Source organism: Anopheles arabiensis, chromosome 2, assembly GCF_016920715.1.
Source record: "Anopheles arabiensis isolate DONGOLA chromosome 2, AaraD3, whole genome shotgun sequence".
NCBI classification, from domain to species: Eukaryota; Metazoa; Arthropoda; class Insecta; order Diptera; family Culicidae; genus Anopheles; species Anopheles arabiensis.
This window is the reverse complement of record NC_053517.1, coordinates 96,693,581-96,708,474: the sequence shown is the minus strand read 5'-3', so window position 1 is coordinate 96,708,474 and position 14,894 is coordinate 96,693,581. Positions and strand designations below refer to the sequence as shown.

General features: G+C 47.0%; 3 protein-coding genes across 7 annotated transcripts in view; 1 reads left to right on the top strand and 2 right to left on the bottom strand.

Annotated features, from left to right (window-relative positions):
* Positions 1-9,717, bottom strand: part of LOC120898750 (tyrosine-protein kinase Src42A) — an 89,723-nt gene extending 80,006 nt beyond the window's left edge. Inside the window, exons 1-2 of one of the 3 annotated variants that reach the window (XM_040305075.1) lie at positions 9,521-9,717; positions 5,383-6,173 (exon numbers count right to left, since the gene is read on the bottom strand). In XM_040305075.1, coding sequence (XP_040161009.1) covers positions 5,383-5,655 — 273 coding nt within the window. In that variant the 5' untranslated portion in view covers positions 5,656-6,173; positions 9,521-9,717. Of the gene's footprint in view, positions 1-5,382; positions 6,202-9,520 lie in introns of all 3 variants that reach the window. The other 2 variants (XM_040305065.1, XM_040305054.1) reach the window with 2 other exon arrangements.
* Positions 9,718-10,058: 341 nt separating this feature from the next.
* On the top strand, positions 10,059-11,454 carry LOC120895754 (zinc finger protein 25). 3 transcript variants are annotated; one of them, XM_040299346.1, is made up of 3 exons: positions 10,059-10,179; positions 10,285-10,629; positions 10,692-11,454. In XM_040299346.1, the coding sequence occupies exons 2-3, from the start codon at positions 10,365-10,367 to the stop codon at positions 11,378-11,380; spliced, it is 954 nt and encodes a 317-aa protein (XP_040155280.1). In that variant the 5' UTR covers positions 10,059-10,179; positions 10,285-10,364; the 3' UTR covers positions 11,381-11,454. The 3 variants fall into 3 exon arrangements, with proteins under 3 accessions (XP_040155280.1, XP_040155279.1, XP_040155278.1); XM_040299345.1 differs by having other exon boundaries at positions 10,238-10,629; XM_040299344.1 differs by having other exon boundaries at positions 10,059-10,629.
* Positions 11,455-11,501: 47 nt separating this feature from the next.
* LOC120895753 (mitochondrial potassium channel ATP-binding subunit) lies at positions 11,502-14,244 on the bottom strand. The gene is made up of 4 exons (XM_040299342.1): positions 14,004-14,244; positions 13,554-13,923; positions 13,389-13,486; positions 11,502-13,321 (listed from the first exon to the last, which is right to left on the bottom strand). Exons 1-4 carry the CDS (start codon positions 14,057-14,059, stop codon positions 11,689-11,691), a joined length of 2,157 nt encoding a protein of 718 aa, XP_040155276.1. The 5' UTR covers positions 14,060-14,244; the 3' UTR covers positions 11,502-11,688.
* Between the last annotated feature and the right edge of the window lie 650 nt (positions 14,245-14,894).

Sequence of the window (14,894 nt, the reverse complement as noted above, 5' to 3'; positions counted from 1 at the left end):
GCATGATTAACTTAACCCACTTTAAACAAGCAATGAACAGCTAATGAGTTTTGCCACAATTGTTCGAGAAGATAACTATCGAGAACTAGCAAAACTTGTGGGGAAATATAATCACTAAAAAATCAATACCGATTTCACACCCAGTCTAGACCACCCTGGTGCACACCCCTCGCCACCCCGTCCAAGGAGGGTCCCGGGCCTACTAATTCGCCTTGTACAATCGTTGAAAAAAACATTGAATAATGTTACGGTTCATTGCCCACCACACACTCGCATAAACACACACACACATACATACAACAAATTGACGTGCAACATTGGGCAAAAAATAAGTGTGTTTGTGCAACCCACTGTACTTAAACCCACCAACACACACCCACCGCGCGCGCGCTCCACGAGGCACGTTGCAATTTTGCGCGCTTTGTTTGTTGCGGCAAAATCATGGCATGAAAGGATGAGCGAGGCGAGAGCTGTGGGCTGCTGATAATGTGTATGTGTGCGATGATTAAGATCATTATGCTATAACGGTCGTAGCATATTACTCACGCAGCAATAGTAAAGCTCAATTTATGACTAATGTTCAAACAATGTTTGTTTTACAAGGTTTGATCTTTTCTTCAGTTTTGGACAGTTTATATGAGATAAATGTTAAATGTTAAACATAACATGGACAAAATATGACTTTAACGGGAAGAAAAGAACATAAATTTCCTTGGAAAACGGTCATAAAATAGATAAATTATCCAAATCACACTTTAACTAACGACGAAAACCTATTACAAAAAAAAACAACAAATATATGTCATTAAAATGAGTCACACATAAACGGTTAAAATCAAACTATGAACTGTGAACACAAAACTACCCTGTTTGTAATTGTCCACCCAAAATGAACAACCAAAACTGTTCGGCTCATCGTTTAATTTAATGTTTGCGTTTTTCACGGCCTAATACACACTTAACGAACAGCGCAAACAGTTGTCACCGAAACCGAAGTCATGGCCGAAAATGAGGGGGAGGGGGAGGGGGTGCGGATTTTCAGTCACGCATGAGCAGCGATGCCGTACAATTAGTGAGCCAGCCAGCTAGCCAGCCAGCGTTCCCCAATCGGCTGTGATTTTGCGGCCCGGCTCAAACTAAACGGGCAGCCAATTATAGAGAGTAGACTAGTCGCTAGTAAAGCCGTGATAGCAAATGGTTCGAAACTAATCAACGCACATTTGAAAACTCCATTCACTTGAGATGCATTTAGTTCAAAAGTTCAGATAAAAGAAGCGATTGAGAGACACGTTTTGCTTAAGATACTGCTTATTTGGACACATTTGCTATTTCCACACGAACGTATTGGTATCAAACGGACTGGAATTGATGAAATGGTATAAATTATCACTAAATGCTCGCTAAATACATGTTACACGTAATGAACAAATAAAGTTACTTTATCAGTTGCCAGAAAAATGGCTATTTCTCAAAAGGCAATACAGCATACCGACTGATAAGCAAGACCATTGCCAGCAATCCCTAAATTTTACGTCTATATCTGTCAAAGCAGGAATCAAATCCACCCGATTAGACATGAAAGGTAAAAAAAAGGCAAGATAATGCTCAATGTTAATCGCTATCATGTTCTGCGAAGGATTTGCACAACATATTGACATACGGTAGCTCAAAAAAAGGGGTAAACACCACGATATTTCGATTTTGCAAATCAACGGAGCGTGTAAAAACCTTGCAGAAAAAGCTTAACCGCCAACGTTCACTTTCCACAACACGGGGACCACAAGAAGGCCAACAAAGGGGAGTGGATGATGTTCAAGATGTACACCAAATGCTTCTCCCCACCACCATCTTTCTGCGTGGTCGGGGGGAGTTTGGCGAAACACTCTTCATTTCACCGACGAAAAGAAAGGCCTAGAAAAGCGTCTTCTGCTTCGGCCCATTAGTTTGCTAATAATGCTAATGGACTGGGGGCCACTGGTCGGTCCATTCGCACGCCGTGATTGCTCTCGACAGCGTCTCTCCCACCCGCCCCGATGTTTTCTCAATTGACGCACCACCACCAGCACCGCCACCTGTTGTTGGGAGGGACGCAACTTTTGCAACAAACTGTTAAAGACGCCACCCGGTCAGCGCCCTATCAGGGGTACAACAAGAGGAGCGCTGGAAAAGCGTACCGTCGTTATGATGCGATTAGACGGCAGGCTTGCAGCTATCAGTGCAGGAAGGAGGAGGGCCAAGCGGGCCGAACAGAGCTGAGTAGAGCAGCCGATAACGATTTCATGGAGAGAGAGAGAGAGAGAGAGAGAGAGGGGGGGGGGCTTCTTGATTCGCATTCAACCGAAACGGTACCACAACATATCGGAGAAGCGGTCGCCATCGGTCGAGCCGAAAAACTTTCCCTTTCGATGCATACACGGGACCAGGGTTGCCGCTCCGTCCGTTGGGCAACACACAATCGATAGTGAGCATTTTAGAAACATTGGCCGCAGTAAAGCCATGGAAAAAGACGGAGATGAAAAGGCATACAAATTATAATTCCGATTTGAACATCATCAGCCCGCGTGTAATTGAGATGTGTGAGAGGGAGAAAGAGCGATATGTAGTCGGATGATTGCGACAGACACCTTTCGAATCCTGCCAACCAGTGAGTTCCATATATCGGTGTGTAAAAATAGCGCAAGTTACAACACGCACGTTTACACGTGTTGCATGATATGATTTATGTATTGATTTTAACCAGTTTTCCCCAACAAACACATAACCGAATCTTCGATATCTATCCACTGCATCGAGCAAAATAGATAACAGACAAGAGATCTACCCAGTTTGCTTGAACGATTTCGTCATTCCACGGCACCAGGGCAGAAAGCAGAACACGGAATAACTACCCGCAGCAAATGTGCTCATCAGCATCATCATCCAATGGAATGTGGTCGATCAGGAACCCGACATACCGACATACCCCTCATTATAGAACGTTTGCCACCAACACCCAGAGCAAGGCAGGCAGCAGTCAGGCCAAATCGTTCCTCATCCCTAATGAGGTTTAGTAGTCCGGGGCAGTTTTCTCCCTCTCTTTATACCTCTCTCTCTCTCTCTCCCTCTCATTATGGTTGCCAACCGAACCAATCGAGGCTGAACCTAATGCAGGGTGATCAAACTTGCACGAAACTACGGCTGCTACGGTTTGAGATATATTTAACCTTCGAAGCGGAACCAGATGGCATATACTTTCAACCGTTGCATTGGTACATCATCGAGTCAAGCCGGCGGCGGCTGCTGCTGCTGCTGGTTCGGTCCGGGTTCCGGGGTCCCTCGGAGGGTTCGCTCTTGCCGACATGTTGAACAAATTACTGTACACAATATGCATGGGACCTGTCCGAGTTCCCAAGTTGCGTAACAAAAAGCAAAGGGTAGTGTATGTCCCAATGCTGCATGCATTTGGATTGTCAAAAATGTCTGAATTTAACTTGTTTTCAAATGTTTCAAAGACATCTAGTCACTTGGATGAGTCAATCGACACTCGATTATTCCATTGATAATTGTTTTGCAAAAATGATTCATTCTTACCATCCGAAGCAATTCAGCTTGATAGTGAAAGTAGATTCTCAGAACCAGTTCAATATTCCCGAATTACTTATTCATCAAACTCATAAATGATCACTAATCAACGACCCTTCAGATGAAAGGGTAAAGTTTATTCGTTGAATTCTTCTTTATGGCATAGCACCCTACGCAGTCTGACCGGCATTATAAGGCATTCTAGACATGTTGGAACCCTTTACCACGTAGTTAATCCATAGCTAAAGGAGAGAAGGTCTACGCACCAGCTTGCGGCTACCATAAGGCTTCCAACAAGTTCTCCTGAACTTTATCTACAGTTTTGCAAACACAATATCATTTTATTCTTCATTTTCTGAGTGATATCTTTTTCTGTGGATCATTAGACCTGATAGATGATCAGCTTGTTATGTTAATATAATAACCACTATCAACTCAAGAACCAAAGAAAAACTGAAACAGTCTAAAAAGCAACAACCGAATGTCACTCAATAATTCGCGCTGTAATCAAAGGTTTAGGTACAGATAGTTACCAAATGACAATAGCCAGCAACAGAAACCATTTTACAGCCATCAAATGGTTCTGAGCCCGCCAAAAAGGTGTCTTTCTATTGTGACGAAAGAAAAACTGCCACTAATCGTTCCTTTCGGCAATTTCACCTCGTCATGTGGTGATTATAGCGGCAACAACAGCAACAACAGTAACAGAAATACCAACATCAAAGGCCTCAACCCAACCACCCGGCTTTGAATTCACCCTTCCCGCTCTTCTCCCAGAAGCTAAAACCTTCCATCAAAGTTTCGGATTACCGAAACATAGCACACACACCGACAAAAAAGGCCCAAAAGCGACACCACAACAGCTCGCAAAACAAAAAAGAAACGAGCTCCAAAAACATAAACATATGCACCCTGGAACACTCCCAGCAGTACCCACGATCAGTGTTACTACCCCCTTGCGTCATGATCAAATCCAGCGCCCAGGCCAGCGCCAAAACAGAACCAAACAAAACAGGAAAAAACGCCAAACAGCCCGGTAGAGCAGGCACGGCCAGGGGACCGGGGGCGAGCACACTATGGGCCCACGATCGGTGGACCTTTTAATGAAAGATCATCGGGTCGGATACGAGTATGAGTGTGTGTGTTTGTGTGTTGGGAACAAGTTCTATTCATTCTCATTCTCCGCTCGCATCAAACAAACCAACAAAAAAGGCACCAAATTCCATCCCTCTGTCCCTGGTTTATGCTTTTTTGTCGGTTGCTTGTTGCTCTGCGGCAACTTGTACAACTTTCCATTCTCCATCATCATCGTCAGCCTGCGTTTAATGCTTCTGATGATGGCTGGCTGGATGGCTGGCGATAATTTTAGATCGAGCCATTCTCACAAGACACGATCGGGCCCCGATGGCCGTCAGCAGAGAGCACAGGCCACAGCCCAATTCTTGCTGCGCTTCTCTCATTCTCCCTTTCTGTGTGTTTGTGCTGTTTGTTTGTTCCCTTCCTTCGGGTTCTGGGCTTTCAGCTTGGGCAATCATCGTGAGGATTTGGTAATTTTATAGGCTTCCCGCGGGTCCTTCTGCTCGTTCGCTTCCCATCCCTCCTTCCCAACACCAACAAACATCCGCATGCGGGTTAGTCTTCGGTCCGAAATTTGACTGTTCTCACATCTACATCCTCCCAAGAAAAAAAAATTGATTTCGATCCTGCGCATTTAAAAAATCTTCAATAAAAACCGACCACACGACCTCTCCTGTGGTCCTTGGCGGAGTTCTTCTACAACCTTCCACATTCCCACAGCGTTTTTCCCTTGTCCCCTCCTACCTGAGTGTCGTTGAGTATCTCCAAATGTTCGCCCTTGCGGAAGCTCAGATCCTCGTCGGTGCGGGCATCGTAGTCGTACAGCGCGACGAAGATCTTGGCCGTGCTGATCGAATCGTTGCCCGGATCGGGCAGGGCCGGCATCGGCTGGCGGATCGCTTCCTGGGGCGGCGTGGCCACCGGATTGCCGGCCAGCACCGGCTCACTGTCGATCGGTCCCGGTCCGATCGGGTCCTTCGGGTCGGCCTTGGCCGTGCTGCTGAAGCAATTGCCCATCGTTCTGTCGGAAGCACTTTACAAAATCGACGATATTTCCCGTGGCTTTGCGGGAATTATTTGTTGCCAAAACTACGGACACTCACAGATACACGCACCCACACTTAAGCCTTTCCCCTTTTGCTGGGTTGGCGAACTTTTATTCAACAATTGGCAAGTGTAATCACACCTCGATAACTTCACTCTACATTGATGCTTTTCCCCAAACCGTTGAGCCGATGGGATGGGAGGACGGGAGTGTTTGCTTTCTCTCGTTCTCTCTGCACTACTTCTTCTTCTTCTTCTTCTTCTTTTTTGCTACACTTTCTTCTTGCACTGCACTAATCCGCACAAATCCACGACGCTGTCATTTCACCTGTTGGTGCGGAGGAGGTTGACTTTAGAGACGGTTTTTTCCAGCTTTCCCGTTGCTCTAGCAGCCTAACTACTACACATGCTCACATACACTGACACGTCTACAGACGATTACATTTCACATGTACACACATACAAATCACACACACAAACACGCACTGTTGCTGTTGGGACAAAGGGAAAGAATAAACACTTTGAAATGAAACGAAACACTTTATTAGGATTCTTGTTAGAAAAATGCGAGCCCACATTGGAATTTTGTGACTTCACACCTAGGCGAGGCCCTATTGGACGCCTCTTTTACACACTCTTTCTCGCGGGTGTGGGTGGGTATGTTTGCCTTGTTTATTTTTTCGAAATTCTTCACATATTTTAATGCACACATGTACACCTACACACTCGCAGAAACAAGGGCAAACACATGATGACACACACGCAACGCCCGCTGCAGTTCGGGAAGGATAATTGTCACACACCGTTCGAACCGTTCCACTACATTGACACCACACACAATCAAAGCAGCCCTGAGACCCTTCCTCTATTTGCTTACTTGCTCATTTTCATCCCACCGCCAAAAAACAAGAGAGCAACCACGCCACCGTTCTCCCGCGAATGACCTCGAAATTTTCACCTCCCCCTCCCCCTCCAAAACATGCAGCATCCCTTTCGCGGGAAGGATATCCCGACTTGCACAAAGAAAATACAAACAAAGCGGTACTTTTTTGTTTGTTTGTTCGAAAGTTTTACTTCTCAACGACACACACGGGAGCATAAATATGCTGCCCTGATATGGTGCACTTGTGCACTTGTGCTTTGTGTTTCATCTGACCTCATAAATTCTCCCTTTTTTGACGCTCTGTGTCGTCGTCCTTGCTGTATCCCGAGAGCGTTGTCGCACCAGTTTGAACATGAACAAAACCAACCCGACCCGACACAGCGCACCTTCCCTGCCCTTCCAACTTTATCAAACATGTATCACACACGCACACGCTCACATACACACACGCACACACCCTATTCATCAGGGGAATTGCTCAAAACAATGCCAAACTTGTGATTTACTGTACGCTGAAGAATGCAACACACAACACAGCATCCCGCCACCTTCACGCACTCTCACGGCCACTGCCCACCCGTTTTTCTTTGGAGTTTCTTGAGTTTTGGACGGCACGGCACACGACACCGAAATAACAAGCAGAGCGTCCCTTCTTTTCACTGTATGTGCGACTGTGCTGTTGGGATGTAGGAAAAAGAAACACAAGCAGCATACACACTTGAGGCAATCTAGCGACTCCTTTTGGTTAGCTAGCTTTTGCTGCTACTGCTGCTGCTGCTGCTGCAATCACGCACCACCAACACATTTGCGCCACACATACACGCGCACGAGAAGGGCGAGGAAAGCCGGCACGCACACCACTGCACTTTCGTTCATTTCAATCGATTGGCTTGCAGGGTTTGACAGCAGCTAGCATAATGTTGGAGCGTGTCATGATTTAACTCAATATAAACTATTGTCTATCTTATGTTTTTGGTTAAGATGTGTAGTTGTTAAATACAATTTCTCAACAAATAGGTAGAGGCAGAAGGACAACAGTAATTGATACCGTAAGAATGCAACATTGAATCGATTTCTTGAGGCTGACTCAGTCATTTCTTCAGGCAGTTGCTTTTGTATTTTAGGTTAAACTTTTAAGCTAAAATTTATGTGATTAAACTTAAAGCTCATTGGCGTTATATTCAGAATATCTTCTAGCAAGAGTATGTACAGTAAACTCTCTCAAATCTGAGACAGCATCAATACGAATAAAACACTCCTAATTGTACAGTTTTGACAGTACCTTTTTGTCCTTCTAATTTGGAAACCCCGGAAAACCAGGCCGACCGGCGTTACCTCGTACGACTTAACAACATGCCAGCCGTGGGTTCAAGCCCCGAGTGGACCGGTTCCCTATACGTAGGACTGACAATCCTGCTATGTGTAATTAGTAAGTCACTGAAAGCCAAACCCACTAGTGGTAAGCATTGACCGACCACGGTACTGGAGCCATAGAAGAAGAATTTCGAAAACCTCTGAAATCTGTGAAACCTCTTATCTGTACATGATGTTGTCGTGGTTATTAAATGATATATGCTCCAATCTGCAAGTGTGTTCCTAGTTTCCTATAGCAACAGTCAAGGTTGCATACTAAATGTTCTATCGCTTTCTAGTTTGTATGAGCTTTTCATTAGTCGCGTTTCGACGGAACGATTTCTGCTTGAAAACTCCTGTCAAAACCATCGTTTGCTATAGCAACGTAAAATCGAGCAGTATATTTTACTTCGTTTTTGGGATTCCTGCGCATGGGAGAACATTCGTTTAGAGGGTTTTAGTGATTTCTGTTCGGTAGAAACAAGTGTTAATGTGTATACGTTCATAAAATCACCATTTTTGAATCCACAGAATAATAGTGTCATAAAAATGCTAAATGGTTCGCGAATCATTTTTTGACGGTGGAAGGGGAAAGATTCGCCATCAAACCAATCGTTCCGTGGAAAGTTACCTATTCACTTTCAACCGTGGTAATTTGAAATCGCATCTTATTTGACAATCCCAGCGGCTCCAAAAAAGAGAGAGTTGACACAATATCAAATATTTTACCACACTGAACAATGCAAATTGTCCAAGAAAATTGAAATAAAATCATTCCCGCACTACATTTAATGATTCTTCAATAAGTTAGCTAGTTTGCTAGTGAAGCTTCGGCAAGTATAGGCAAACATTTAAACACTATCCACTTTACCAGAATACTTTGTGTGCAAAACTCCATTCTTCCAACTCAATGCCTTTAACAAATCGTCTTAAGAACCCTGCAATCTCGCAATTCATACACATATTCACCCACACATACACCGTATCCACTTTGCTATGTGGCCCCTTTCTCGTCGTCGTCGTTGTGTGTCGTGGCTGTGGTGTATTTTTCCTTCTCTTTCCCTCTTACTTATTTGTCACCCTACCAGAGGTCCAATCACTCAATTACTTTCTATTGCAGCGAAACATAAACACGTAAATGCACTTTATTGAATGAAAACTGGCCCAGTTGGTCGGGCACGGAACGGCCCCGGGTTCCCGGAAGCAGCAGTTCTGTCTGCCTTTGGTTGCCCCTTTTTTGGGCAACACACACTACGGCGGACGGTTTTCACAGAGCACGCACGACGGGACATAGGGGTGGTGGATCGTTCAAGTTTAGCCTTTCACCGAACCGAAAAACCAGCCCAATGGATAGAAACTTGAACAACCACACACTCTGCAAGAATGCACACTTTTCACTAGCAGTTAATCAGCAAAGCAGTCGGACCCGAAAGGAGACACTTTTCTACCGAACGGGAAGGTATCGCTCACTATCTTTCTCACACTGCACGCACAGACCGTCCCTGCCCTTGTCAAATTTGGGCCGAATTCTGGAAGCCACGGGGCAGCTACTGCACACAGTCAAGGCAGCCTCGGAATCACACGCCACGACGATGCACACACCTGGGCAAGGCTTTGGGTTGATTTTCTCTTTCTCCTACCTGTCGGCCGAAACGAAGCGCTGCACGACGCGCCCACCACTTGGAGTTGTTTGCCTGACTCTTTGTGAATTGTGCTCACGTTCACGGTCTGCCACACTCACACGCGCTGCCTTCGCTGGGCTGGCTGATTTTCGTATGACCCGTTTGGTCGGGGTATTGTGTTTACGGATTGGCGGATTTGCGTGTGTGTGTGTGACTGCGTTGCTTTCAGTCCGACTGTGTCATTCCGAAACGTCAAATGGTTTTTTGGTTTATGGCAGTGAGTTGTATACTTTCCGTGCGAATTGTGGTTCATCAGCATTTTATTTATTTATTTATTTATCTTTAAAATAAAGTACATTTTATCGAAATATATCAATCTTTTCATAATGGTGTTAATTTGTTTGCTGTAATGGCTGTAAATGATTAAAAACAGCTATTTTTTCGAAAACGTTGCAATACAGATAAATCGGTATTTCTGGTCACTCTGCTAGTACTGCACTTGCCAACTGTCAAGCAGGCTTATTGGTAAACAAAACAATCCCAAAACCATTCCAGCACCAGCAAATCGATTACAGAAAACGAAAAAAGTTAGAATTTCTAGCAATGGCTAAAGATTTTACTTCAGAAAACAAGTAGAAGGTTAGTTAAATCAACGCTCAAACAATAACACCATGCAATCTGAACTACACACGAGCAGTTATTTCACAACCAAAACGACAAACACAACACCGGTACGACACCAAGATGGAAATTCGTTGCAGCTTCCAGGCCGAATCAAGATAGAAAGCATTCCACACGCCGAAATTCAACTCAGCTACGCGAAAATGATCGCCAACTATCAAATTAAAAGGGAAAATGATCCTACTGAACCATTGACGCAAACGTTGGCCGATAGAACAGTGAGCGAAAGTTACTTGTTGACGGCAAGCAATGCGCATTCAACGGACAGTGCCGGAGAATCGTCGTTTGTGAGTGAGATTGAAATCGGTGCCACAACGATTGCGTCTCAGTTTGAGGAAAATGTACAAATCAAAAGGGAATACAGCTCCACCGACGAAGGGTCGATGGAACAGCAGCTAATGACGGACGGTAAGTTGCCAAATAAAAAGAGTTAGTAGAATATCTGTACAAATTATCTTCTTTTTTTGTAGATCATACCACTGAACACTTTACAAGTACAACGGATGCAGAAAACCAGTCGCTTCCATTTGGATGTGAATATTGTGACGCTTCTTTCATGAACCTTCGCCAGCTGAACAACCACCGGCGTAACCACCAGCTGGACATGTGTCCCGTATGCAAGAAAACCATCGTTGCCCGGTACCTCAAGGAGCACGTAGCGCTAAACCATCCCAAATCCGACGCATTGCCCCAGAAGCGCATCTACAAGTGTGATCAGTGCGAGAAGCTGTTCTACTGCAAAACGCTGCTGATCGATCATCAGCGCAATCATCAAACGAAAGAGTGTCCTTACTGTAAGCAGATGGTAAAGCTGCGCGTACTCAACATGCACATCGCTCGGAAACATTCGGCGATCGTGTCGCAGACCGAACATTGCACCTTTCCCTGTGATCAGTGTGATCGAGTGTTCGGCACGAAGGCGCTGCTCGTGGACCATCAGCGCGATCATCTGTCGAAGAACTGTCCGGAGTGTGGGGTGAAGGTGTTGGCGCGCTGTCTAAAGAAGCACATGGCCCGGAAGCATCCGCCCGGTGGATTAGGTGTTAAGGCAAGCCGAAGCTACCAGTGTGAGCAGTGTGATAAAACGTATTCCAACAAACGAACGCTGATCGTTCATCAGGCAAAGCATCAAACGGCGGATGAGGGAAAAGTTGTGTAAAGACTGTACGTTAACGAAACCAATAAACCTGAAACTGTTGAAAAGACAATAGAAATAAACGATTGTAAACGTTACATTTGCAATTTGTTTTAATTTTCTTCTATGAGCAAAGGCACAAAAATTCCTTTATCTCGTCGTTTATTCGAGCCAAACCCAATGTTAGCATTTGTTTCGTGTAATAAATAGCCCCTAGTGTGCATGATGTTGCTTTATTAAGCAATAATTGTCTTTTGATTTTGCTAAACTCCCGGCCCCAACCATTCCGTAACAACTAAACCCTTAACCAAGCGCAACACACCGCCCTCCCTCTAACCGTACGATCGTGCATCGTGCTCCTGCCGCTGTTGGCGCTCCTGCTGCTTCACCAGCTCGTAATAGTATCCCTGCGCCTTCAGCAAGCTGTCATGCGTGCCCACCTCCACGATCTGTCCCTGATCCAGCACCACTATCACGTCCGCATTTCGAATCGTCGACAGGCGGTGCGCAATAACGAGCGTGGTCCGGTCGAGTACGGCCGCATCGAGCGCACGCTGGACCACCGCTTCGCTGGCCGCATCGAGCGCACTGGTGGCTTCGTCCAGGATGAGTATCGTCGGCTGCTTCAGCAGTGCCCGTGCAATCGCGATCCGCTGCCGCTGGCCCCCGCTAAGCTGTATGCCCCGTTCGCCCACCATCGTCTCGTACCCATCGGGCAGCCGGCTGACGAACTCGTGCGATTGTGACATTTTGGCCGCCTCCATCACCTCCTCCCGCGTCGCATTCGGCCGGCCGTAGCGAATATTTTCGTAGATGGTGGTCCCAAACAGGACCGGCTGCTGCTCGATGAAGCCGATCAGTTCCCCCCGCAGCCAGCTCGGCGCCAAATGACCCAGCTCGTACCCATCGATCGTGATGCGGCCGGCCGTCGGTTCGTAGAATCGTTCCAGCAGCGCCGCCACGGTCGACTTGCCGCTCCCGCTCGCGCCCACCAGTGCCACCGTTTGGCCCGGTCGAAGCACGAGATTGAAGTCCTTCAGCACGCGCTGATTGGGCCGAGTGGGATACACAAACTGAACCCCCTCGAAGCGTATCTCGCCCCGCAGATTGCTGTCCGGGATGATCAGGCCATGCTTAAGGTCGACCCGCGGCTCCAGGCTCAGGAACTCGAACACACGCGCCCCCGCCGTCATGCCGCGGATGACCGAGCCGAGCAGGATGGAGCCCTGGGCGAGCGATCGCTGAACGCCCTGGGCCGCCACCAGGAATGCCATCAGGTCGCCCGCGCTGATGGAGTTCGCCGACATGAAGTGGCCGCCGAGCAGGAGCGTCGTCAGCACCATCCCGTTAAGGCACAGATTGCTCAGTGCTTGAAAGACGGCAATGCCGGCACCGAGCTGCTGCGACAGGACGGCCGATTTGTCCGTCTCCACCCGGAACAGCTCGATCTCGCTGTACTCGCTGGCACTGGCCCGCACGGTGCGAATGTTGGACAGTGCCTCCTCACTCACCGATGTGGCTCGCTCCGATTGGGCCTGGGCTTTTTTGCTTAGGTGGCGCAGCGAGCGGCCGAGCAGGGAAAACATGGCCACCGCTACCGGGACCGACACGAGCGCAATGCTGGCCAGCTGGGGCGAGATCCAGAACAGTGAAATGCCACCACCGACGAGCTGGGCGAAGCTGCGCAAACCCTGCGAGATGCACTGCTTGAAGCTGGACTTGAAATCTTGCACGTCCGCGGTCAGCCGGTTGACCAGCTCGCCGGTACGGTTGTGGTCGAAAAACTCCAGATCTTGGATGATGATCTGCTTGAACAGGTCCTGCCTGATGCTGGCCGCCATCTGCTCGCCGATCTGGCTGAGCAGCAGAATGTACAGGAAGGTAAAGCCGGACTGGGCCAGATACATGCCGAACAGCTGCAGCGCAGGGCCCCGCATGTCCCGAAAGAAGCTTGCCGTATTGATGCTGAGGGAAAGTGAAGAAGATCATTTGAATTTATGTTCCCCATGATTGGGAAAGCGATTTCACTCACTCTTTAAGGCTGCTGCCTGCATATCGGGCCAGCTTGTTAACGATCACTCCGAGCAGATTCGGTATTTGAATGTTGAAATATGCCACGGCAAGGGCAGCCTACAAATCGAAATCATTGTTAATGCATTATGGTGTCCAAATTGTCCTTAAAATAGTATTTACTCACCATAACGGCACCAATCAGCTTGCCCAAATGCCGCCTCAGGTAATGCCAAAACTTCCACCAATCGAATCGCACCGCCCCGTCGTCCACTAGTTGCCGCTGGCCGGCCAGCCGGTTTACGGACGCCTCACAGTGCACGAACGACTTCCGGTACTGATAGCCCAGCGTGATGCTTACGACCGTTCCACCCAGCAGCACCCTTATCAGCCGCGATCCCTGTGAACCGGTTTTCGTAACCGTGTGCGAGGGTCGGACCACCGTTCGCTGAACGGTGTTCCGGATCGGTTGCAGGAATCCATTCCTCCCCAGTCCGAATGATTGAACCGTCTTGCGGAGCAGCACATTCCTTCCCTCCGTGGTGTATGGAGAAGTCCTGAAACAAACAAAAACATAGCAGCAACGGGAACGAGGTTGAGGTTATGCAATCTCTCTACAGAATCGGCCACTACCGACCGTGTCAGTCCCTGCCAGCAACATTGTCGGTGCGGGGAGAGTAGCAACTTCAGCATTGCTCACGAAACCAGTGCAAAACACGTCCGGGCGTAGCTCGTAAGCCACGGATTGTTGTCCGCGCTCGGTGGACGCTTCTTGTGTCCGGTTGGTTTGAAAACAACGCAACACTTTCGCTGTTGCACAGACTGTTGTGATTTGTTTTTCTTTTTGCCAACTGCTTTTTTCGTAGCTGTGGTACATGTCAAAAGTACCGGTGTAAACAACAGCTGATTGTCAGTTGCGCACAGTGGAGCAGTGGAAGGGTTGTGCAGCGTGACATTCAACGGCAGGAACTTGAAATGTTTCGATGTTTTCTGAAATGTTTTGTGAAATCTTTCCGTTTTTTTTCAAAATGTACAGTTAATGTAGTTCCTGGCTTGAAAGGAAGCATTTTCAGGATCGATTTGGGTTCAAGATCTCTTCTAGGAATAGTTTGGGTGCGGATTCTATTCCTGGAACCGTGTGGCTTCCGGGCAAGAAAGGTGTAGTTTTGAAATAAGTTTCAGGACCGGGATTAGTATATGGGTTCAGATCGAGGATTAGTTTAGGTTGGGAATCAGCCGATATGTGCTTAGACATAACTCCAGTGTTGGTAAGGGATAAGGATTTGTTACATCAACAGTATACTTTCGAGAGTAGTTTCAGGACCATTATGAGTTCAGGAACAGTTCCACAGTCGGTAAGGTTTTTAAAAATATGTTTCTGAAAAAGTAGATATGTTCGGGGATAGGTATTGATTTGAGATCAATTTCAGGAGTGGTATGGACTCAGAATCAGTTCCTGGACAGTTAAGGATTTGGGCTGAAATAGGTTCAGAATGAGGTCCTAGTGCTTAACGATATGGCTACCCAA